Source organism: Nerophis lumbriciformis, linkage group LG19 (assembly GCF_033978685.3).
Source record: "Nerophis lumbriciformis linkage group LG19, RoL_Nlum_v2.1, whole genome shotgun sequence".
Classification (NCBI taxonomy): domain Eukaryota; kingdom Metazoa; phylum Chordata; class Actinopteri; order Syngnathiformes; family Syngnathidae; genus Nerophis; species Nerophis lumbriciformis.
Genome location: NC_084566.2, coordinates 27,425,671 through 27,451,397, shown reverse-complemented (window position 1 = coordinate 27,451,397; position 25,727 = coordinate 27,425,671). Strand labels below are relative to the sequence as shown.

Below are 25,727 nucleotides of genomic sequence, written 5' to 3'. Positions count from 1 at the left end.
AAGCTTTCTAACCTCACTAATGCCTTGCATCGTCTATATTAGATATATAACAACGGGCAGATGGCGGGCGGGTGTGGTTTTGATAAAATGTTGGTTCGGATGGATGGCGGATGGATGACGACTTTTGTGATGCGGTTGCGGATGAAATAATTGCCTATCCGCGCATCTCTAGTAAACGGCTATTTATTAGCCACAGTTTATCTGTTACCATCACTTTTGATGCAAAGCAGTCCATAAACCAATGTTGTATTTCATTAAAAAAAAACTCCACAATGAATGAAATACTTACATCTGGTTACTACAGAAAAATAAAAGGTTTACCTGAGTTAGCTCGACGGCAGCCATGTGGCCTTTAGCTCGTCTGAAACAGATGCGGGAAGAGGACAACGGTGTAAACAGGAAGTCCTTTTTATTCTACACTTTGATATATACACATGTCTCAGCATGTTAATAATGACAAAAACAACAATTGCACATCAGCTTTCACTTTCTCGTCTATCAAAAGTAAACATGTCCTAAAGGCAACTGTCCAAGATGGCCGCTGACCAAAACAAACAAAAAAAAAGCTTGAGGAAGGAGTACCAGGACTTCATTAAAACATTTCAACATTGTGTTAAAAAACATTATAATCCTTCCCCGTGTGTGAAAGACATCATCATCATCATCATGTCAGGCACTTAGTAACGTTACAGTCTTTTACGACAAACAGGATATTCAAGAAGAAAGATGGCTAATTTCAAAAGTATGCTATCAAAACACTTTTCCTTGTGAAATCCATTTTAAAACTGTGGTGGCAAGTAGAATTATTTTGTGTTTCTCAGTGAGAGAAAAAAGGTGAAATTGATAGTAGAGGAGTTCAAGCTAACTTGTTAGCTTCCACTGCGCAGCAAAGCATGATGGGAAGCTCACAAGTTTAGAACATTTGATTAAAAATACTCTGATTCCACTTCTCTGACAAATGACCTTAGATGACATCATATCCTCTTTCATCCCTCCATTAATATTATGTAGCTTAGCCTAGCTTAGCTTTTAGCAGCAGTGAAGGAAATCCGGAACAAAATGACACTTTACTAATTGGGTCAAATTAAATCGATTGTATGTCTTTTATTGACTGGCCAAGCACATTTGGGACTTTCAAAAAATAAAATGCCATCCATCCATCCATCTTCTTCCGCTTATACGAGGTCGGGTCGCGGGGGCAGCAGCCTAAGCAGGGAAGCCCAGACTTTCCTCTCCCCAGCCACTTCGTCCAGCTCTTCCCGGGGGATCCCGAGGCGTTCCCAGGCCAGCCGGGAGACATAGTCTTCCCAACGTGTCCTGGGTCTTCCCCGTGGCCTCCTATCGGTCGGACGTGCCCTAAACACCTCCCGAGGGAGGCAATCGGGTGGCATCCTGACCAGATGCCCGAACCACTTCATCTGGCTCCTCTCGATGTGGAGGAGCAGCGGCTTTACTTTGAGCTCCCCCCGGATGACAGAGCTTCTCACACTATCTCTAAGGGAGAGCCCCGCCACCCGGTGGAGGAAACTCATTTCGGCCGCTTGTACCCGTGATCTTGTCCTTTCGGTCATAACCCAAAGCTCATGACCATAGGTGAGGATGGGAACGTAGATCGACCGGTAAATTGAGAGCTTTGCCTTCCGGCTCAGCTCCTTCTTCACCACAACGGATCGATACAGCGTCCGCATTACTGAAGATGCCGCACCGATCCGCCTGTCGATCTCACGATCCACTCTTCCCTCACTCGTGAACAAGACTCCGAGGTACTTGAACTCCTCCAAAATAAAATGATCCATCAAAAATCAATGATCCATCCATCCATCCATTTTCTACCGCTTATTCCCTTTGGGATTGCGGGGGATCCTGGAGCCTATCTCAGCTACAATCAATGATATAAAATAATTGCTGTCGTACCAAACAAAATATAATGTTCAGTTTTTAATTATGTATTTTGATGTTTAGCCTTTCCAGCCAAGGCTGCCCTTTGTCACAGATTCTGTTCATAACTTTTATGGACAGAATTTCTAGGCGCAGTCAAGGCGTTGAGAGTATCCGGTTTGGTGGGTGCAGGATTAGGTCTCTGCTTTTTGCAGATGATGTGGTCCTGATGGCTTCATCTGGCCAGGATCTTCAGCTCTCACTGGATCGGTTCGCAGCAGAGTGTGAAGCGACTGGGATGGGAATCGGCACCTCCAAGTCCGAGTCCATGGTTCTCACCCGGAAAAGGGTGGAGTGCCATCTCCGGGCTGGGGAGGAGACCTTGCCCCATGTGGAGGAGTTCAAGTACCTCGGAGTCTTGTTCACGAGTGAGGGAAGATGATGTGGTTCGGGCACTGCTCAGGATGCCACCTGAACGCCTCCCTAGGGAGGTGTTTAGGACACATCAGACTGGTAGGAGGCCACGGGGAAGACCCAAGACACTTTCATTCCCGTCCTCACCTATGGTCATGAGTTTTGGGTTATGACCGAAAGGACAAGATCACGGGTACAAGCGGCCGAAATGAGTTTCCTCCGCCGGGTGGCGGGTCTCTCCCTTAGAGATAGGGTGAGAAGCTATGCCATCTGGAGGGAGCTCAAAGTAAAGCCGCTGCTCCTCCACATCGAGAAGAGCCAGATGAGGTGGTTCGGGCATCTGGTCAGGATGTCACCCGAATGCCTCTCTAGGGAGGTGTTTAGGTCACGTCCAACCGGTAGGAGGCCACGGGAAAGACCCAGTACACGTTGGGAAGACTATGTCTCCCGGCTGGCCTGGGAACGCCTCGGGATCCCCCGGGAGGAGCTGGACCAAGTGACTGGGGAGAGTGAAGTCAGGGCTTCTGCCCGCGACCGTACCTCGGATAAGCAGAAGAAGATGGATGGATGGATGGATGGATGTTTAGCATTTGTCGCAATGATGCTAATGAGCTAGCTAGCATGCTAACAGGCACCTTGTAGGGTAGATTTACTGCGTTTTTACGTTTACAAAGACGTTTAAAAAAAAAAGTGAGGGATCTTTGTAAAAAGGGAATTCAAAAAAGAGACTTTGGAGTAAACGTTTGTCATTTCGTCTTCTGGTTGTAGGGCAGGCGGCAGGTGGCTCGCCATGAAAAATTCAGCGAGAGGGGGTAGGAAGCCAGTAGGTCGCTAATGAACACAACAAGCAGGAGCTCAGAGCTGCAGGCCAGCGAGTCGAGCTCAGAGTGGAGCAGGGGGGGTTTGGGGAGTTGTCAGGCAGCCGATCAGTGTCGTTTCATCCACTGAGACAACACTCCATGAAGTATTCATGAAGGGGGAGGTGCTTGTTTCATTTCATTAGCAACATACTTTTCTCTGAAGAGGGGGCACTTATTTTGAAAGGAGGAACAGGAAGTTGATACGCAGGCTGTGTTTCTATTAGTATGACAGCGTAAAACAAAATATATAAACCTTCATGGCAACAGAAAGTGTGCGACTTTGTCACACCGGAGACGCCACCGTGTCACTCAAGCGATTGTCAGAGAAGAAAAATGCCGTCCGCAGACTTTGAAGAAATGCCGGGCGACGTCCTCAGGAATAAAAAAGTCTTCCTTTCTCCGAGCCCAACCTGTTGAGTCTGGCCAGCTGCGAGGGCGAAGGCGGCACATCGTGGCGGTACGGCCCCTTAGGGGAGGCGGGGTCCTTGCCAAACGCCTCGTAGTTAGCCGCGCTCTCCTGGGCTAGCTTTTCTTTTGCCTCCTGGTCTCTGCGCCGCTGCTCCTGCCTCAGCAGCTCCTGAGCTTCCAGGAGGACTCTGGCGTTCACCACGCCGCCGACTCCGCCGCTCGGGAAGCCATTCCTGGATCCTTGATAGCTGGAGTACCTGGGATTGTCCTTGGCCGTCTGGAAGCTCTCGCCTGGAGGATACGCCTTCTCCCAGGAGTCCTGAGAGATGGAGCTAGGATTCTTCCTGGGCTGCCTGCAGAGGACAAACAAGAGCGGCGCAATTGTTGCATATTTATTAAAACTTCATCGAAAAAGACATGCGACTTTTCTGCGAGGAGTTCAAAGGTCAGCAATTTTTTATGTACAGTTTGTTACCAACCTAAGTCTAAGACTAGATCTGACTAATCTAAGTCTAAGACTTGATTTTACCAATCTAAGTCTAAGACTAGATCTCGACTAATTTAAGTCTAACACTAGATCTGACCAATTTAAGACTAAATCTAACCAATCTAAGTCTTAGACTTGATCTTACCAATCTAAGTCTAAGACTATATCTGACCAATCTAAGTCTAAGACTAGATCTGACTAATCTAAGTGTAGATCTGACTAATCTAAGTCTAAGACTTGATCTTACCAATCTAAGTCTAATACTAGGTCTGACCAATCTAAGTCTAAGACTAGATCTGACTAATCTAAGTGTAGATCTGACTAATCTAAGTCTAAGACTTGATCTTACCAATCTAAGTCGAATACTAGGTCTGACCAATCTAAGTCTAAGACTAGATCTCGACCAATTTAAGTCTAACACTAGATCTGACCAATCTAAGTCGAAGACTAGATCTCGACCAATTTAAGTCTAACACTAGATCTGCCCAATTTAAGACTAAATCTAACCAATCTAAGTCTAAATCTAGATCTGACCAATCTAAGTCTAAGACTAGATCTGACAATGTAAGTCTAAGACTCGATCTGACCAATCTAAGTCTAAGACTAGAGCTCACCATTTTTAGGTCTAAGTCTAGATATGACTAATCTAAGTCTAAGACTAAATCTGACCAATCTAAGTCTAAGACTAGATCTGACAATTTAAGGCTAAGACTAGATCTGACTAATCTAAGGCTAGGACTAGATCTGACCAATTTAAGCCTAAGACTAGATCTGACCAATCTAAGTCTAAGACTAGATCTGACAATTTAAGGCTAAGACTAGATCTGACTAATCTAAGTGTAGATCTGACAAGTCTAAGACTCGATCTGACCAATCTAAGTCTAAGACTAGATCTGACCAATCTAAGTGTAAGACTAGAGCTGATAATTTTTAAGTCTAAGACTAGATATGACTAATCCAAATCTAAGACAAAATCTGACCAATCTAAATCTAAGATTAGATCTGACAATTTAAATCTAAGACTAGATCTGACTAATCTAAGGCTAGGACTAGATCTGACTAATCTAAGACTAAGACTATATCTGACCAATCTAAGTCTAAGACTAGATCTGACCAATATAAGTCTAAGACTAGATCTGACTAATCTAACTGTAGATCTGACTAATCTAAGTCTAGGACTCGATCTGACCAATCTAAGTCTAAGACTAGATCTCGACCAATTTAAGTCTAACACTAGATCTGACCAATCTAAGACTAAATCTAACCAATCTAAGTCTAAGACTAGATCTGACCAATCTAAGTCTAAGACTAGATCTGACAATGTAAGTCTAAGACTAGATCTGACCAATTTAAGTCTAAGACTAGATCTGACCAATCTAAGTCTAAGACTAGAGCTGACCATTTTTAAGTCTAAGACTAGTGCTGACCATTTTTAAGTCTAAGTCTAGGTATGACTAATCTAAGTCTAAGACTAAATCTGACCAATCTAAGTCTAAGACTAAATCTGACCAATTTAAATCTAAGACTAGATCTGACCAATATAAGTCTCAGACTAGATCTGACTAATCTAAGGCAAGGACTAGATCTGACTAATCTAAGTCTAAGACTAGATCTCGACCAATTTAAGTCTAACACTAGATCTGACCAATCTAAGACTAAATCTAACCAATCTAAGTCTAAGGCTAAATCTGACCAATCTAAGTCTAAGACTAGATCTGACAATTTAAGTCTAAGGCTAGATGTGACTAATCTAAGGCTAGGACTAGATCTGACTAATCTAAGCCTAAAACTACATCTGACCAATTTAAGTCTAAGACTAGATCTGACCAATATAAGTCTAAGACTAGATCTGACTAATCTAAGTGTAGATCTGACTAATCTAAGTCTAAGACTCGATCTTACCAATCTAAGTCTAAGACCAGATCTGACCAATTTATGTCTAACCAATCTAAGACTAAATCTAACCAATCTAAGTCTAGATCTGACCAGTCTAAGACTATATCGGACCAATCTAAGTGTAAGACTAGATCTGACCGACCTAAGTCTAAGACTAAATCTGACCAATCTAAGTCTAAGACTAGATCTGACCAATCTAAGTCTAAGACTAGATTTGACCAAAGTAAGTCTAAGACTAGATCTGACCAACCTAGGTCTCTGAGCATAAACTAATGAAGCCTACTGGGATGAGAGGTGAAAGGTCTTCTAAGACAAAGCAAACAGTCCAGTTGTGATGATGGAATGCCCTGAGATGACAATGACCTGGATGAATGAGAACATTCATAGACATTCAATTTGTAATGAATAATTACTATTTTTCTTAAATTTGTTTAGCGCGGCCATTTCCGGAACCTATTAAGTGATAAACGAGGGATTACCGTATTGTTGAATAACTGCCAGTGTATCGTACGCGCGTGAAATAATTGGACATTAAAATTATAAAATGTAACATGAAAAAAATACACAAAACATATACTGAAAGGACAAACCTTTGTCCCATGAGGGTTAAATATGTTGCTTGGCTAGGGAAAAATGCTTGGAGAAAATGCCTATCAGGTTGTGTTTTTTTCTATTTATTGAAGTATATCATTGGAAGCCCCGCCCACCAAATAAACAAAAAAACAATAGCATTCTTACCGTGGCAGTGAGCTGTACTGACGCTGAGCCTGAGCGAACGAGTCTTCTTGTCTTTGACGCTGCATCTGGACCTCCACGGACACCGAGTGACGGCCGGGCTGACTCTGACCGTTCTGACCGCTCACGTTCGACTGCCAACGAACGACAACAAAGTTCAGCCCTCGCCGTCGTCAATACCACGAGACGACGGGAATAAAAACCGCCATTTGATGATGCACGCACAGTGACTCACCTGTCCTTGGCCAGGTCAGGTGACACACACACAGAGTGAAGGGAGGAGCATGCTGGAAACTCACGAGTGGGCGGAGTTACAAAGATGAGCTATGATGGATGTTAGTGGGGGCGAATGGACATGGACATACAGAAGTACACCAGTTTTTGTGCCATCTTTGTAGTTTTTATGACAACAGAGCAACTATTCCATCCATCCCATCCATTTTCTACCGCTTATTCCCTTCGGGGTCGCGGGGGGCGCTGCAGCCTATCTCAGCTACAATCGGGCGGAAGGCGGTGTACACCCTGGACAAGTCGCCCCCTCATCGCAGGGCCAACACAGATAGACAGACAACATTCACACTCAGATTCACACACTAGGGCCAATTCAGTGTTGCCAATCAACCTATCTCCAGGTGCATGTCTTCGGAGGTGGGAGGAAGCCGGAGTACCCGGAGGGAACTCACGCAGTCACGGGGAGAACATGCAAACTCCGCACAGAAAGATCCCGAGCGCAGGATCGAACCCAGGACCTTCGTATTGTGAGGCAGATGCACTAACCCCTCCTCCACCGTGCTGCCTATAATATATAATAATAATAATAATATATATATATATTTGTGGAGGGAGATGTGGCCAGGAGCAAAGGTCACCGCCGCTGTCTATGGTGCTGAGGACGAGCACCATCGGATAGGGGCGGGGCATGTGCTGACGGCGAGACACAGCTGGTAGGTGATTAGATTTCACAGGTGGTACGTGTTAATCTAATCATCTGTTGTCTTTAACAGTGAGCGGCCGAGTGCAGGAGGGGGAGGAGAATTGGAGAGACTGCAATGTCTGGAAAGAACGTTTCTGTCTGCAGAGCTTGTGAAAAAAAATCTTTAAAACCTTTGTTAACTCTGCCCAACTGGCATCTGGCGTATGTAACAGCGGGATTGCAAGTACGCAACGTCTACAATATTATATATATAATATTATATATATTTACATATAATACATCACAAATAAAACAAGTCCAACGTCTCCGATGACAAAGACTGCCACCAAACTGCTTTCAGGTTAGCGGTGTTGTCATAGTGATGTCATTATTTTAATGGAAGTGCTGATGGGTCATCATCAGAGGCGACGGCCATAAAAACTATTATGGCTGCTGAAAGAGAACCTCACTCCCCCCCCCCTAAAGCAAACCAAGCATGTCAGGACTATCATATTAAGGATAAAGACCACCTGCGGCTGAGTCACAATCAGTAGTGTGGTGCTTCACTCTGTGGCTTCAAGGAAGGCAGCGTTAAACCAACATAAAATATACACTACTAAATAAAAATGAGCTTCTCTTTCTTTGGTGGAAAAACAAAAAAAGCCGAGCAATGCCTTGAGAATGTTAATTACCCACAATTCTTCACACTTTATTCCACGATGAGAGAGACCTGGGGGAGGAGCCTAATGGTTGTTCTATTTTCTCCACTATTACTACTTTCTAGACTTGGGATACTCCAACTGTGGTGCGCAGGCTCCATCTAGTGGTACGCCTAAGAATCCCTTAATTAAATATTGAAACACAGTGTGACTGTTCGAACTGTTTGAAATGTCACAGTGACCAAAAATATTAAATGTATTTGTTATGTGCCTTGTTTTTGATTAATATTTAGGCCTACTACGCTACTGTATTTTATTGTTGGTCGTTATGATGCTAGTTGGGGAGCAAAGTTTTTTTCTAAGGTGGCACTTGGTTCTTTAATGTAATTTGATCTTTTTCTAAGGTGTTTTATTTAATAACTATCCACTATTTAATATGTGTTCTGCGGTTGTTGTATTTTGTATTCCTACATTTCTGAATCTCATTTGTAAGTATAAATTGTGTTCCATTTGTCCTCAGGGTCTCATTAAGTCGCATGTGTACATTGTTGAGCGCTCATATTGTTTATACTCTACGTATACGTATTACATTATTTTCTGTTTGATTGTAATGTGCATCTTAGATGTGTAACTTATTTTCCGAATCGGGTAGTGTTGAAATTGCCCTATAAAAGTGCCAATGTTAACCAGGAGCATGTGTATGGCAAATCCAATGGAAATTAGCATCGAGCTAGCGCATCTCTTTTAATACAATTATTTCACGTCGGAGTGTCACAGGTAATGTGTGATCAGATTTACATTGTTTAGAAGTTAAAACTCTCAAACGGCGTCTTCATTAACAACCTGTTCTGTCTGCTAAGGTAGCAGACAGAACTAAGCTCGTCCGACCGGAACTCTCTAATAATTAAAGTTACTTGGGTGAATAATGTAAACTCACTACACCGGTATGTTTTAACGCTTTCATGGCGAGTTTACTGACAGATATAAGTAAGAACTTTACACTACTTTATATTAGAAATGGCAACAGCGGAGGATGAATATCCAATGACAACAAGATAGAGAAAAAGAAGAAGCTTATCGACTACAGTGTCGACACGGACTACAAAGGCGAACGTGCGCAAAATTTTCAAGACTTATGCAGATCCCAAATACAGATCAGAAGGTAAGAAAAGTTGCTTTTGCATAATATTGCGAAACAAAACGCCAGATAACATGTCTTACCTTATACCGGTACACACACACCATAATAATACTCGTATGTTGAAGCACAGTACAATCCCTCAAGCGGTGCGGCTTCATAGCTTACCAAAGTCGCACTAAAACATTTTGATGGATTTTTGAGTGCCGTGTGTAATGTTATATATTTTCAATGGAACATATAAACTGTTGGTGTTATTTACTTGAGTCATATTGCAGTCTACACGCATCTCGTATGTGTGTCTGCCATCTACTGGTCACACTTATCATTACACCATGTACCAAATAAAATTGCTTCAAGGTCGGTAAGCGCAACCAAAATGATTCCGTACATTAGGCGCACCGGGTTATAAAGCACACTTTCGAGAGTTGAGAAAATGAAAGGATTTTAAGTGCTCCTTATAGTCCGAAAAATACGGTACTAATTTTTGTTAAAGTATTTACAAATAAAGTTGGCTTGTAACTTGAGTGTTTTACATTTTTTCCATCATGCACTCTAATGGATTTAAATATATGTAATTTAAAAAATTTTTTATGGTGTTTGGACGTTTTTCATAATATCCACAATGTTCAGTGAGCAGGTTATGTTATGTACCGTATTTTTTGGAGTATAAGTCGCTCCGAAGTATAAGTCGCACTGGCCGAAAATGCATAATAAAGAAGAAAAAAAAAAAAAACATATATAAGGCGCACTGGAGTATAAGTCGCATTTTTGGGGGAAATTTATTTGATAAAACCCAACACCAAGAATAGACATTTGAAAGGCAATTTAAAATAAATAAAGAATAGTGAACAACAGGCTGAATAAGTGTACGTTATATCAGTGATCCCCAACCTTTTTGTAGCTGCGGACCGGTCAACGCTTTAAAATTTGTCCAACGGACCGGGGGGGTTTGGTATTTTGTTTTTTTTCATAAAGAAGTACAATCATGTGTGCTTACGGACTGTATCCCTGCAGACTGTATTGATATATATTGATATATAATGTATATATTGTGTTTTTTATGTTGATTTAATACAAAAAAACAAACAAAAAAAAAATGTTTTATTTTATTTATTTTTTTATTTCTTGTGCGGCCTAGTACCAATTGGTTGGGGACCACTGCGTTATATGAGGCATAAATAACCAACTGAGAACGTGCCTGGTATGTTAACGTAACATATTATGGCAAGAGTCATTCAAATAACTATAACATATAGAACATACTATACGTTTACCAAACAATCTGTCACTTCTAATCGCTAAATCCGATTAAATTTTATACGTCTAGAGTCTTACGTGAATGAGCTAAATAATATTATTTGATATTTTACGGTAATGTGTTAATAATTTCACACATAAGTCGCTCCTGAGTATAAGTCGCACTGCGACTTATAGTCCGAAAAATACGGTATAACAGAGCTATTATTACATTAAACCTCTATTATGTCAATTTATTGATCTCATATTGGATGAAATTTTGAACTCTCATTTTTAGGCCTGCTGCATAATTCTTAAATGTGGGCATTTTGTTAGAGCCAAAAAAAAAGGACACAATTGGAGCAATAAATGTGTTGAGTTGTTGGGACACAGAGAAATAAATAGTGGGTCCACATTTTCAGACAATAATGACTGGAATGCGCCACTTGGGGACGAAAAGTATGAAAAAAAACAACACTTTTATTGTCTGGCGAGAAAGAACAGTCTAAGTTTCTCATATAAGCAATTCCTATATTAATTATTCAGCACACCAGCACGTTTCTTCATAGAAACACAAAGATAAATAGCCGGCAACTGACAGTTCAGTCTAAATAAAACACTAAAGGTACAATTGTGCTACAGATTTAAAAAAAAGCTAAAAAGATTTAATATGAATAAAAATACAAAACCTGGTCCTTTTAAAAAGTCTTTGTTCGCACACTCGTGTCAAAGTTTGTTCAAGACGTAAAAAGGCACCTTCAAATGGTGAGCTGGTGGGCGTGTCCAATGGGGATGATTGACAGACATGGAGAGCGAATGAGGAGACAGGTGGGCGGGGTTAGTGCTGGTGCTCTGACTCCTGCATGCACTGTTGATGAGGGTTAGCCTTGTTAGCATGGAGGCGGAGTCGGTCTTGTTGATGGTTAGTGATGGTTAGCATCGTGGTGCTAACAGCGTTAAACGGTCACTTTTCTCCTGCCAGGGGCAGGGTGGGGGGAGGGGCTTGATCACGTGTCACACACTCACCCAAGGCTGCTCGAAGCTGAACGTGCGGCGCCTGTCGTCCGCGTCGTCCGGAACGGTCTGCGCCTGCTGGAACTCCTGCCTCAGCCTCTGTATTCGGTCGTGGTTGCTCGGGGCGAGCCGGTTACTGAAGGAGAGAGAGAGAGAGATAAAGGGATGAATGAGTGAACACGCAGAACACGTGACCCCGCTTCCAGCAGACCGGAAAAGAACGTTCTTTCAGATCCAGCATGCTTTGTGTCATCAAATAAGTGACCCAGATAGGAAACAGCATGGTGGACTAACATAAAAACTATTTATAGAACACATTTTTACACTTGAAAACCAGTGTTGGGTTAGTTACTGAAAACCAGTAACTAGTTACAGTTACTAGTTACTTTATTTAAAAAGTAACTCAGTTACTTACACCAAAAAGTAATGCATTACTGTGAAAAGTAACTATGTAGTTACTTCTTTTTTTTCTTTTAAGGCTCCCATTAATGCCCTTTTAGCCTTTATTTCAGTATTGTTATTGCACTGGAGAATAATACAACCTGACATGCATTTGCATCACTGAACTCAGAAAGCAATGTGGTCTACATACAACACACAAAGACAAAGATATGTTTCAAAGGGCCAATTTGTTTCAGGCCAGAACAAATTGACAAAACTATTTTAAATAGCTGCAACATAATGGCACTTTAACTTTAAGTAGATAGGATATTTGATCCAAAACACAACTTACATTGAACTAAAATGTTATTTTCTTTGTGCTCGACAAAAGAAAAGTATTGAGAATGTCTCCATGTTAAGAAACTCGACTTCTGGCTTCACCGTGATGTCTTGTTAGTTGTTATGAGAGTAGCGTATGTGTGTGTGTGGTGTGTGTGTGTGTGTGTGTGTGTGTGTGTGTGTGTGTGTGTGGCCCTTTAAGATATGACAGCATGTGAGGTGAGTGACGTCAGTGAGTGAGTGGGCGAGGGACCGGCGACAGTGCGCGCAGGTGCTCTAGCTTGGTGGATGGCTGCGTCCAATAAAGTCACAAAGTTGCAACAAACCGCCGGCCTCGTCATTCACCCTCAGCAAAGTGAGTCTCTGTAAAGTCTCTGTAAAGACCCACTTCCGGGTAAAGTGAAGGTTGTTAGCCCCGAAGTACATAGGCCCTGGAGGAACGTCTCCCCTGCGCCCCTCAACTATGGTCTGGGAGCCCTCCCCCGCCCCCACCCACACAAAGCACGCCTCTTCTTTTCCTTGTGACACAGAAGGACGACACCGCAGCGCTGCAATAAAACACACTCAGATCTTGTTTGTTTCTAGCCGATACTACATAAAAAATAACGTAAAATAACGCAGTAACGCATCACGTAACGGTAACTGAGTTACTGAATATAAAAAATAATGCGTTAGATTACTAGTTAGTTTCGGCGGTAACTAGTAATCTAACGCGTTATTTTTTATATTCAGTAACTCAGTTACCGTTACTACATGATGATGTTATTTTACGTTATTTTTTATGTTGAAAACGTTGACTCCAAACCTTGTGTGTACACTGAATAAACCCTGCGGTGCATTTCATGACACACCCGGCCCATCTTTTTCCACACCGACAGATTGTACACGCCGATATCTTATTGGCCGACAATAAGCACCATTCAAATCAACCCACTTCTTTTAATTAAAAGGCGCCATCTTAATGAGAGATTTCATTAAGAGAAGGTAGTCATGGGAGTCTGCGCTCTGTTAGATAAACATTAACTGATGCACTCTGATACACACACACACACACACACACACACACACACACACACACACACACACACACACACACACACACACACACACACACACACACACACACGCACACTGGTTATCATTTGGAATGGGGACCAAGTTTTTGATCATTACTTGTGGGGACCACCCTTTCTACAGGTTGTGGAGGCATAAAAAAATTGGTGTAAAATGGCCACTGCCCAGTTAGCTCATACACGTCTTTAAATCTCTGGATTGATGAAGTAATGTGCTGATCATTCTTACTGGGGACCCTGGGGAAAAAGAGTTAATATGGTTCATGGGGACCAAATTTAAATAATTTTGCATAATTCACACACATTTGTACGTGACTACTGAGGACCATTAAAAAAAAAAAAAAAAGTTGAAATTAAATATGACATGATCCTCAGAATACAGCACTACAGCTGTCCTCTTATAGGAAGTTTCACCACTTAAATGTTAAAGCAAATCCTGCATCTTCTGTAACATTACTGAAAACTGCTATTTAGCAGTAATGAAGTTGTCTGCAACTCCAACTACCATATATAGAAGGATGGAACATTCTGAATGTGAATCATACTTTAAGGTGATAATGTTTTATAATCATGCTGTATGAAAACGTCATCCTAAGGAACACTAAACCAGATTTTGTTTTTGGAAAAATATATTAGTTTTAACTAAGGATGGATACCATACAGAATCACAGTACTATTAATGTTTCACTTTTCAAGAAAATTGATTTTCTCTTTTACCAATATTTGAAACACGTAAACAAAGTAACCCAAATTTATGGGTCAAAGCTTAAAAAACACTTAGGCATCTTCAGAATGGATCTGACCATCATTTAAAAAGGTATTCCTTTAGGGCAGTGGTCCCCAACCACCGGTCCGTGGCCCGGTACCGGTCCGTGGATCGATTGGTACCGGCTCGCACAAGACGCAAACAGACTGGACAAGTTGGTAGAGAAGGCCAGTAACGTGGTGGGAGTGGAGTTAGACTCTCTTGCGGTGGTGTCAGAGAGGAGAAATCTAGCAAAACTCCTAGCCATTATGGACAACACCTCCCACCCACTACACTCGGACCTTGCGGAGATAATGAGCACGTTCAGTGGAAGGCTCAGACTCCCAAAATGCAACACGGAACCACACAGGAGGTCCTTCATACCGACAGCCATCAGACTGTATAATGCATATGTTCCTTGACTGCACTTAAATGTAGAATATATTTATATTATTCATATATTATTTATTATTATTATTGTCTATTGTGAGCGAACTGGGGTGCTGAATTTCCCCCAGGGATCAATAAAGTACTTTCTATTCTATTCTATTCTAAATAGAAAAATAAATAAAAAATACAATTAATTTTCTATATTTTTTAATTTTATTAAATTAACATAAAAAACACAAGATACACTTACAATTAGTGCACCAACCCAAAAAACCTCCCTCCCCCATTCACACTCATTCACACAAAAGGGTTGTTTCTTTCTGTTATTAATATTCTGGTTCCTACATTATATATCAATATATATCAATACAGTCTGCAAGGGATACAGTCCATAAGCATACATAATTGTATTTTTTCATGACAAAAAATAAATAAAAAATACCATACACCCCCCCCCCCCCCCCCCCCTAGCGTTGACCGGTCCGCAGTTACAAAAAGGTTGGGGACCACTGCTCTAGGGAACCTGTTTTTTTGTCCCCATATCGTCAGAGGTCCCCTAAAGGTGACTGTGTAAACAGAGCGATGTCCCCATTAAGTATGCATTACGAGAACACACACACACACACACACACACACACACACACACACACACACACACACACACACACACACACACACACACACATACATACACCTGTATTTGTTACCTTCTTGAGACCTGAGAAAAACGTCTACCTCTTTAGGACCACCCTTTCTAGCTATATAAAGATTTGTAGTTACAACATTAATAATATATACATACTATGCAAATATAAAAAAGGTAAGCTTTTAGTACATTTTTGTGTTGTTGACCAATTTCTTCATTATTTACTTCAAGTTACTACAGTGGGTCTCTATATACATATTTATTTTTGTTAATAATTTTGGCCTAAGGGGGCACATTTCAATTTCTTACACTTTTTATTACATATGTTGGCCAGAGGGGGAGCACTTCACATTTCCACACACTTGTTATTTCATATGTTGACCAGAGGGGGAGCACTTTTAAAACCGACACAGTCAATTTCCATGCATTTTCTACCGCTTATCCCTTTCGGGGGGTGCTGGAACCTATCTCAGCTGCAATCGGGCAATTTGAAAAATCCCTCTTTTTTTGGCACCACCCTAATTTTGATAGATTTCACCACCAGGGGTGCAAATGAGATGTCTATTTTTTTGTTTTTTGTAATGTGCTTAAGGCTGATGACAGACGAGTCACGGACCACAGATGGCCCCTGTGCCGCACTTTGGGCAACCCAGCTGTAGAAGCTAACTGTTAATGGCCACTATAATCTTAGTACCGTAGTGTATTTGTTCTTAAGTCAGCACCGGAAGTCGTAAAATCAGCTGTTCGGGGTTTTTCGGGGATGAATAGGGAAGTCCTTCTTTAGCTGCCGTCTTGTTTCATCATATATTGCTACCTTTGCACCTGTCCATGTTTACTTTTGTATGCACATTAAATCAACCTAAAAAAATCCTGACTTTGGAGCAATGTTCACGGACTCTAGTATTTGGCTCTCTATTAGATGCAACGGTTTTCCGTATTGGGACCATGATTTTGGTCCTAACTTGTTGATGTCTCAAGAAAGGTAGGAATACAAGAACACACACACACACACACACACACACACACACACGCACACACAGAGATAAACATTGTAGCGGTTAGCTTAGACAAGCTTATCAGATAAAGGGGAGGGGTGTGGGGGGGCTCCGGCCCTTCGTCCGCTGACAAAAAGAGGCAGCCGCCCTGCTAAGCGGTGAAAAATGAGGCGAGATGATGAGGGCGATAAGTGCCACGCCATCGATCCAAGCGAGGACGCCCTCCGCTAACGGGGGCGCTCGCGGCCAGCTAACAGAGAGGTGCCGCTGGCGTGCTTCCTTTGTGCTATCACACCTTTCCTCAGCTGAGACGGTGTGCGATACAAGGACAACGGAAGACATTTGGAAACATATGGGTGCTTGTGGGCGTGCGGCTACTTTAATGTTAGCGTGAAGAAACAAAGCAGCAACGTGTTTTTCGTTAAAAGTGGCTTAGTGGTTAGTACCTGCTCAGGTGCTTAGCGGTATTAGAGCTGGTTATAAATGATAAATAATGATAAATGGGTTGTACTTGTATAGCGCTTTTCTACCTTCAAGGTACTCAAAGCGCTTTGACACTACTTCCACATTTACCCATTCACACACACATTCACACACTGATGGAGGGAGCTGCCATGCAAGGCGCTAACCAGCACCCATCAGGAGCAAGGGTGAAGTGTCTTGCTCAGGACACAACGGACATGACGAGGTTGGTACTAGGTGGGGATTGAACCAGGGACCCTCGGGTCGCGCACGGCCACTCTGCCACTGCGCCACGCCGTCCCTAGCATGTTAGCAGCGACTACAGCACACGCGCTAAAGTCAAAATAAGACCTGAAAATTCAGAATTCAAGCATAAAATATATGTTTTAAGTCTCACAGAATCTCTGCGCTCACAAGAGCCAACATTGGCAAGCATCCAAGGATTTAAGTTAAAGTTAAAGTACCACTGATAGTCACACACACACTAGGTGTGGTAAAATGATCCTCTGCATTTGACCCATCCCCTTGTTCCACCCCCTGGGAGGTGAGGGGAGAAGTGAGCAGCAGTGGTGGTCGCGCTCGGGAATCATTTTGGTGATTTACTTGTGTGGTTCGCCTTTTCTTTCCCTTTTTAAGTTAAAGTTTAAGTACCACTGATAGTCACACACACACTAGGTGTGGTAATATTATCCTCTGCATTTGACCCATGCCCATGTTCACCCCCTGGGAGGTGAGGGGAGCAGTGAGCAGCAGCGGTGGCCCCGCTCGCAAATTATTTTGGCGATTTAACCCCCAAATCCAACCCTTGATGCCGAGGGAGGCAATGGTTCCCATTTTTATAGTCTTTGGTATGACTCGGCCGGGGTTTGAACTCACGACCTACCGATCCCAGGGCGGACCCTCTAACCACTAGGCCACGAGCAGGCTTGTATGTTTTACGTTAAAATGTGACTTCCAATGTTGCATGTACACCAAATAAAGCTTTTATTATCCTGGAACTGATTATTTCGGTAACACTTTAGTATGGGGAACATAATCTAAGTAACAAAGACTTAATTTAGAGTTATTTGGACACTAGGGGAACATATTCTAAGTAACAAAGACTTAATTAAGAGTTATTTGGACACTAGGGGAACATATTCTAAGTAACAAAGACTTAATTTAGAGTTATTTGGACACTAAGGGAACATATTCTAAGTAACAAAGACTTAATTAAGAGTTATTTGGACACTAGGGGAACATATTCTATGTATCAAAGACTTAATTAAGAGTTATTTAGACACTAGGGGAACATATTCTAAGTAACAAAGACTTAATTAAGAGTTATTTGGACACTAGGGGAACATATTCTAAGTAACAAAGACTTAATTTAGAGTTATTTGGACACTAGGGGAACATATTCTAAGTAACAAAGACTTAAGAGTTATTTTGTTAATGGTGAATATGTTCCCCATACTAAAGTGTTACCGGCTTACTGGTTGTATGATAAGGCCATGCAGAGAAAGTGATGTTTTAGGCGGGAGTGTGATGCTAACGTGGGGATTAGCAGCACCAACAATCGTCGCAGGTGTGTGTTGATGCCGCACAGAGATTAGAGGGGTCAAGGTGTCGCCGTGTCTGAGGTCATTTGGTTCCCCGTCGGATGATCTCAGCTTTCCCTCGGGATTAAACAGCTTTAACGCGACAATGCCGGGGGCCTGACGGATCGTGTAAAACATGGCAATTAGACGGCGAATCGATGCAACGGCAAACATGTCAGGCTAGGAGGAAGACGAGGAGCTAAATGTCATCAATGGGGCGGTATAGCTCGGTTGGTAGAGTGGCCGTGCCAGCAACTTGAGGGTTCCAGGTTCGATTCCCGCTTTCGCCATCCTAGTCACTGCCGTTGTGTCCTTGGGCAAGACACTTTACCCACCTGCTCCCAGTGCCACCCACACTGGTGTAAATGTAACTTAGATATTGGGTTTCACTATGTAAAGCGCTTTGAGTCACCAGAGAAAAGTGCTATATAAATATAATTCACTTCACAATGAAGCGATGCGAGTCAGTGTTGGCTCTAATATGTGTAAATGGGTTATACTTGTATACCCCTTTTCTACCTTCAAGGTACTCAAAGCGCTTTGACACTATTTCCACATTCACCCATTCACACACTGATGGCGGGAGCTGCCATGCAAGGCCCTAACCACGACCCATCAGGAGCAAGGGTGAAGTATCTTGCTCAAGGACACAACGGACGTGACGAGGTTAGTAGAAGGTGGGGATTGAACCAGGAACCCTCAGGTTGCTGGCACGGCCACTCTCCACAATCGCGCCACGCCGTCCCCAACGTGTAAAACAGAAGATGGAAATATGAAATATGCAGTTTTTAAACTACCGTATTTTCCGCACTATAAGGCGCACCTAAAAACCTCCAATTTTCTCAAAAGCTGACAGTGCGCCTTATAATCCGGTGCACCTTATATATGGACCAATATTGAGCCACAACAGGTCTCGCGACCCCAGCCTCTACTGTAGCGTCAATTCTATGCGCCTTGTAATGCGGTGCGCCTTATATATGAACAAAGTTTTAAAATAGGCCATTGATTGAAGGTGCGCCTTACAATCCGGTGCACCTTATATATGGACCAATATTGAGCCACAACAGGTCTCGCAACCCCAGCCTCTACTGTAGCGTCTATTCTATGCGCCTTGTAATGCGGTGCGCCTTATATATGAACAAAGTTTTAAAATAGGCCACTCATTGAAGGTGCGCCTTATAATCCGGTGCGCCTTATAGTGCGGAAAATACGGTATGTATGTGTGTGTATATATATATATATATATATATATACATACATACATACATACATACAGGTAAAAGCTAGTAAATTAGAATATTTTGAAAAACTTGATTTATTTCAGTAATTGCATTCAAAAGGTGTAACTTGTACATTATATTTATTCATTGCGCACAGACTGATGCATTCAAATGTTTATTTCATTTAATTTTGATGATTTGAAGTGGCAACAAATGAAAATCCAAAATTCCGTGTGTCACAAAATTTGAATATTACTTAAGGCTAATACAAAAAAGGGATTTTTAGAAATGTTGGCCAACTGAAAAGTATGAGCATGTACAGTACTCAATACTTGGTTGGAGCTCCTTTTGCCTCAATTACTGCGTTAATGCGGCGTGGCATGGAGTCGATGAGTTTCTGGCACTGCTCAGGTGTTATGAGAGCCCAGGTTGCTCTGATAGTGGCCTTCAACTCTTCTGCGTTTTTGGGTCTGGCATTCTGCATCTTCCTTTTCACAATACCCCACAGATTTTCTATGGGGCTAAGGTCAGGGGAGTTGGCGGGCCAATTTAGAACAGAAATACCATGGTCCGTAAACCAGGCACGGGTAGATTTTGCGCTGTGTGCAGGCGCCAAGTCCTGTTGGAACTTGAAATCTCCATCTCCATAGAGCAGGTCAGCAGCAGGAAGCATGAAGTGCTCTAAAACTTGCTGGTAGACGGCTGCGTTGACCCTGGATCTCAGGAAACAGAGTGGACCGACACCAGCAGATGACATGGCACCCCAAACCATCACTGATGGTGGAAACTTTACACTAGACTTCAGGCAACGTAGATCCTGTGCCTCTCCTGTCTTCCTCCAGACTCTGGGACCTCGATTTCCAAAGGAAATGCAAAATTTGCATGGTTGGGTGATGGTTTGGGGTGCCATGTCATCTGCTGGTGTCGGTCCACTCTGTTTCCTGAGATCCAGGGTCAACGCAGCCGTCTACCAGCAAGTTTTAGAGCACTTCATGCTTCCTGCTGCTGACCTGCTCTATGGAGATGGAGATTTCAAGTTCCAACAGGACTTGGCGCCTGCACACAGCGCAAAATCTACCCGTGCCTGGTTTACGGACCATGGTATTTCTGTTCTAAATTGGCCCGCCAACTCCCCTGACCTTAGCCCCATAGAAAATCTGTGGGGTATTGTGAAAAGGAAGATGCAGAATGCCAGACCCAAAAACGCAGAAGAGTTGAAGGCCACTATCAGAGCAACCTGGGCTCTCATAACACCTGAGCAGTGCCAGAAACTCATCGACTCCATGCCACGCCGCATTAACGCAGTAATTGAGGCAAAAGGAGCTCCAACCAAGTATTGAGTATTGTACATGCTCATATTTTTCATTTTCATACTTTTCAGTTGGCCAACATTTCTAAAAATCCCTTTTTTGTATTAGCCTTAAGTAATATTCTAATTTTGTGACACACAGAATTTTGGATTTTCATTTGTTGCCACTTCAAATCATCAAAATTAAATGAAATAAACATTTGAATGCATCAGTCTGTGTGCAATGAATAAATATAATGTACAAGTTACACCTTTTGAATGCAATTACTGAAATAAATCAGGTTTTTCAAAATATTCTAATTTACTGGCTTTTACCTGTATATATATATATATATATATATATATATATATATATATATATATATATATATATATATATATATATACATATATATATACATATATATATTTATTAGAGATGTCCGATAATATTATCGGCCGATAAATGCGTTAAAATGTAATATCGGAAATTATCTGTATCGTTTTTGGTTTTTTTATCAGTATCGTTGTTGTTGTTTTTAAAAAAATTTATTTTAAAAAAAAATTAAATCAACATAAAAAACACAAGATACACTTACAATTAGTGCACCAACCCAAACAACCTCCCTCTGCCATTTACACTCATTCACACAAAAGGGTTGTTTCTTTCTGTTATTAATATTCTGGTTCCTACATTATATATCAATATATATCAATACAGTCTGCAAGGGATACAGTCCGTAAGCACACATGATTGTGCGTGCTGCTGGTCCACTAATAGTACTAACCTTTAACAGTTCATTTTACTAATTTTCATTAATTACTAGTTTCAATGTAACTGTTTTTATATTGTTTTACTTTCTTTTTTATTCAAGAAAATGTTTTTAATTTATGTATCTTATTTTATAAATTTTTTTTTTAAAGTACCCTATCTTCACCATATCTGGTTGCCCAAATTAGGCATAATAATGTGTTAATTCCACGACTGTATATATCGGTATCGGTTGATATTGGTATCGGTAATTAAAGAGTTGGACAATATCGGATATCGGCAAAAAGCCATTATAGGACATCCCTAATATATATATATATATATATATATATATATATATATATATATATATATATATATATATATATATATATATATATATATATATATATATATATATATGTGTGTTTTATTATTGGCTGATTACATGCCTTTTTTCAAATTTTTGCAGGTCTATTTTTTTTTGTAATGTGCCTAGGTCCTCTCCAAGGTTTCTCATTGTATCCCATTGGGTTGAGTTTTTTTCTTGCCCTGATGTAGGATCTGAGCCGAGGATGTCGTTGTGGCTTGTGCAGCCCTTTGAGACACTTGCGATAAAGGGCTATATAAATAAACTTTGATTGATTGATTGATTAATTGATTGATGTGAGGCGTGTTCAGGGGTTAAAATCCATGCCTGTTTGCAGGTCTGTCATTCCCTCTCTGGGTGGGGGTGTCACCGATGTCACATTAATACATTACTTTTTTCTAATATTTTCGCGATCGACCATTAGGGACCCCTGACCTAGGGGTTTAGGACCCTGCTTACTGTGATGTTTACAGACCTATTGCTGTAACACAGGCGGTTGACGATTTTGGTTTGTAGGAGATTCCATATATTCATAAATTTCAGAGTGAAGTTCTGATGCGGGTTGTGTTTAACTTGATGTGCAGAGTTAGCAGCGGGGCAATAAAACAACGACAAAATGGCCCCTGAGCCACAATTAAGACAGCCCTCCTGTCCGTCTGGGAAGAAACTGCACACCTTTTTAGCGATTATCATATTTTGCATTAATGCCGCCTGTGATTGGCTGCTGATCTAACATGTGATCGCTGCAGTGACTTTGTGCGTTCATCATGTCCATGCACACATTCTCGGTTGCGTCTGTCAAGTGGCGGCAGAAGCATCCATCAGGGCGACGGCCTGGTCTGTGGCGGCAGATAAAGCTTTGTATTGTCATACATCTCGCTGTCACGTGACCCCGGGCAGCCTGTCGGTCACCTGGGGAGAAGGTAACTAGGCAACAAGGTTTGGATACGACTTGGGCGAACTGTGGCGTCCTAATGACTCCTCGCTATGTGGCCCTTTGGAGGATACTTCAAAGTGTGCAAGGGTTTTTATGAGCGATACACGACAAGCACTCTTGACTTTTTAATGTCTAAGTCTTTTTTTGTCTCTTGTTGGTGTTTGCCAACACACTGAAGACGTGACACTTACGGAGATTAATTTGTGTCTTTATTACCAAAGTTTTTTTGGACACCGAGTTTATGTAATTGATTTTTTTTCCGCGTTTGAATTTTGTGAATTGAATTAAATTATGCTGACAGTTTCATTGAAAAAAAAATTCAGTGTTTTAAAAGTCAGTGTGTAAAAATTCAGTGTAAAAAAAAGTCAGTGCTGAAAAATTCAGTGTCAAAATATTTGCTGCTTCAAAAAGCAAGACTCACTTGCACTCCGTCCTGCCTCAGAACCAGCCAATGAGGTACCAAGTATGAAGTCACGTGACACGGCGTAAAAAAGCAGTTAACTGGGTTACCTGGGCATACATAATTAATAGGGATGTCCGATAATATCGGACTGCCGATGTTATCGGCCGATAAATGCTTTAAAATGTAATATCGGAAATTATCGGTTTCAAAATTTTCGGTATCGGTTTCAAAAAGTAAAATGTATGACTTTATAAAACGCCACTGTGTACACAGACGTAGGGAAAAGTACAGAGCGCCATAAACCTTAAAGGCACTGCCTTTGCGTGCCGGTCCAATCACATAATACCTACGGCTTTTCACACACACAAGCGAATACAAATGCATACTTGGTCAACAGCCATACCGGTCACACTGAGGGTGGCTGTATAAACAACTTTAACACTGTTACAAATATGCGCCACACTGTGAACCCACACCAAACAAGAATGACAAACACATTTCGGGAGAACATCCGCACCGTAACACAACATAAACACAACAGAACAAATACCCAGAATCCCTTGCAGCACTAACTTTTTCGGGACGCTACAATATACAACCCTGCGCCCCCCCAACCCCGCCCACCTCAACCTCCTCATGCTCTCTTAGGGAGAGCATGTCCCAAATTCCAAGCTGCTGTTTTGAGGCATGTTAAAAAAAAAAAAAATGCACTTTGTGACTTCAATAATAAATATGGCAGTGCCATTTTGGCACTTTTTTTCCATAACTTGAGTTGATTTATTTTGGAAAACCTTGTTACATTGTTTAATGCATCCAGCGGGGCATCACAACAAAATTAGGCATAATAATGTGTTAATTCCACGACTGTATATATCGGTATCGGTTGATATCGGAATCGGTAATTAAGAATTGGACAATATCGAAATTTCGGCAAAAAACCCATTATCGGACATCTCTAATAATTAACCTTTTAAAGCGGCCTGATGAATTTTTTCAAACCATAGAAATGATCCCAATGGTAAGAATCTGCACTTTTTGAGTGACAGTTTTAATGACATTTTACACTGAATTTTTAGAAACTGATTTTTTTTGACACTGAATTGTTTTTCAATGAAATTGTCAGCATTATTTGATGTGAAAAATTCAGTGTCAAAAACAAAGCTTTCGCCATGAAGACGCAAATGAACCTCCATAGACGTTGATTTACAGCCGAGTGAGACTTCATCTCACCAGGATGGATTCGTCATTAACGGCCCGGCAGGAAAAAAAAGGAAGAAGCAGAACGACGGAGGAAGTAGAGCGAGACTTGGCCCGGGTTCTTGTTTAAAGTGGCCAAAGAAGAATGATGAAGCAGGAAGTGAAGTGGAGCACTCTCATTACTTGGGGCCGACACGACGGTCCGGGTTTAGGAGCAATGAATCATCATTCAAATTCAATTAAAATGTGTGTGGAGACACCATGAAGAAGATGACCTGTGAACCCCTCCGCCCATCCTATCACGCAGACAAAGACGAGTCCTGTCAAAACATTTCCTAAGTAGGCTGTGATGTGACCGATGGACGCAGTGACGTTCCTGACAGTTCTGGGCTGTTGGGAAGCAGGAGGCAGGGGTCGAGTGTGGGGGGTCTGGACACAAACCATCTTGGGAAGTGGACTGATGAGCTTGGGATGTTGCACTCAAGGAGGTAACAATACTCCCAGGTGGACGTCACTGACTCATCTGTGAGGAGTTTAAAGCTTCTGTGAAAGGACTGCAGTCTACCTTGTCCGTATGCACATGTGTCATGTGAGCAAGTTTTAATGTTGTAAATGTGATGTTTTATGTATTTGTTTACTGTTTCTAATGTAACCTTGCTGCTGCCCTCTTGGCCAGGTCTCCCTTGGAAAAGAGATCTTTGATCTCAATGGGATTTTACCTGGTTAAATAAAGGCTAATAATAATAATAATAATCTGAACTAATGGGCGATTGCTACCGTTTATGTTGACAACCCACAGCTCTGTTAGATAAGAGGACGAAACATGAAAACATGATAATTAAATGCAAATATGTCCACAAACAAAAATCTTCCATTCTCCTTATGTGCACGCAATTAATAACTTATGTTGACAACTAGAGATGTCCGATAATGTCTTTTTTGCCGATATCCGATATTGTCCAACTCTTAATTACTGGTTCCGATATCAACCGATACCGATATATACAGTCGTGGAATTAACACATTATTATGCCTAATTTTGTTGTGATGCCCCGCTGGATGCATTAAAAAATGTAACAAGGTTTTCCAAAATAAATCAACTCAAGTTACGGAAAAAAAATGCCAACATGGCACTGCCACATTTATTATTGAAGTCACAAAGTGCATCTTTTTTTTTTTAACAAGCCTCAAAACAGCAGCTTGGAATTTGGGACATGCTCTCCCTGAGAGAGCATGAGGAGGTTGAGGTGAGCGGGGTTGGGGTGGGGCGGGGTTTTTGGGTAGGGGTTAGCGGGGGGTGTATATTGTA

General features: G+C 41.6%; 1 protein-coding gene across 4 annotated transcripts in view; it reads right to left on the bottom strand.

The window, feature by feature from the left end:
* Positions 1-2,330: 2,330 nt before the first annotated feature.
* pard3ab (par-3 family cell polarity regulator alpha, b) overlaps positions 2,331-25,727 on the bottom strand; it is a 427,849-nt gene continuing 404,452 nt past the window's right edge. For 3 of the 4 annotated variants that reach the window (XM_061979076.2, XM_061979077.2, XM_061979075.2), the window contains 3 exons: positions 11,654-11,777; positions 6,682-6,812; positions 2,331-3,913 (listed from right to left, as the gene is read on the bottom strand). In XM_061979076.2, the coding sequence (XP_061835060.1) occupies positions 3,526-3,913; positions 6,682-6,812; positions 11,654-11,777 (643 nt within the window). In that variant the 3' untranslated portion in view covers positions 2,331-3,525. Of the gene's footprint in view, positions 3,914-6,681; positions 6,813-11,033; positions 11,496-11,653; positions 11,778-25,727 lie in introns of those variants that run through there. The other variant, XM_061979078.2, reaches the window with a different exon arrangement.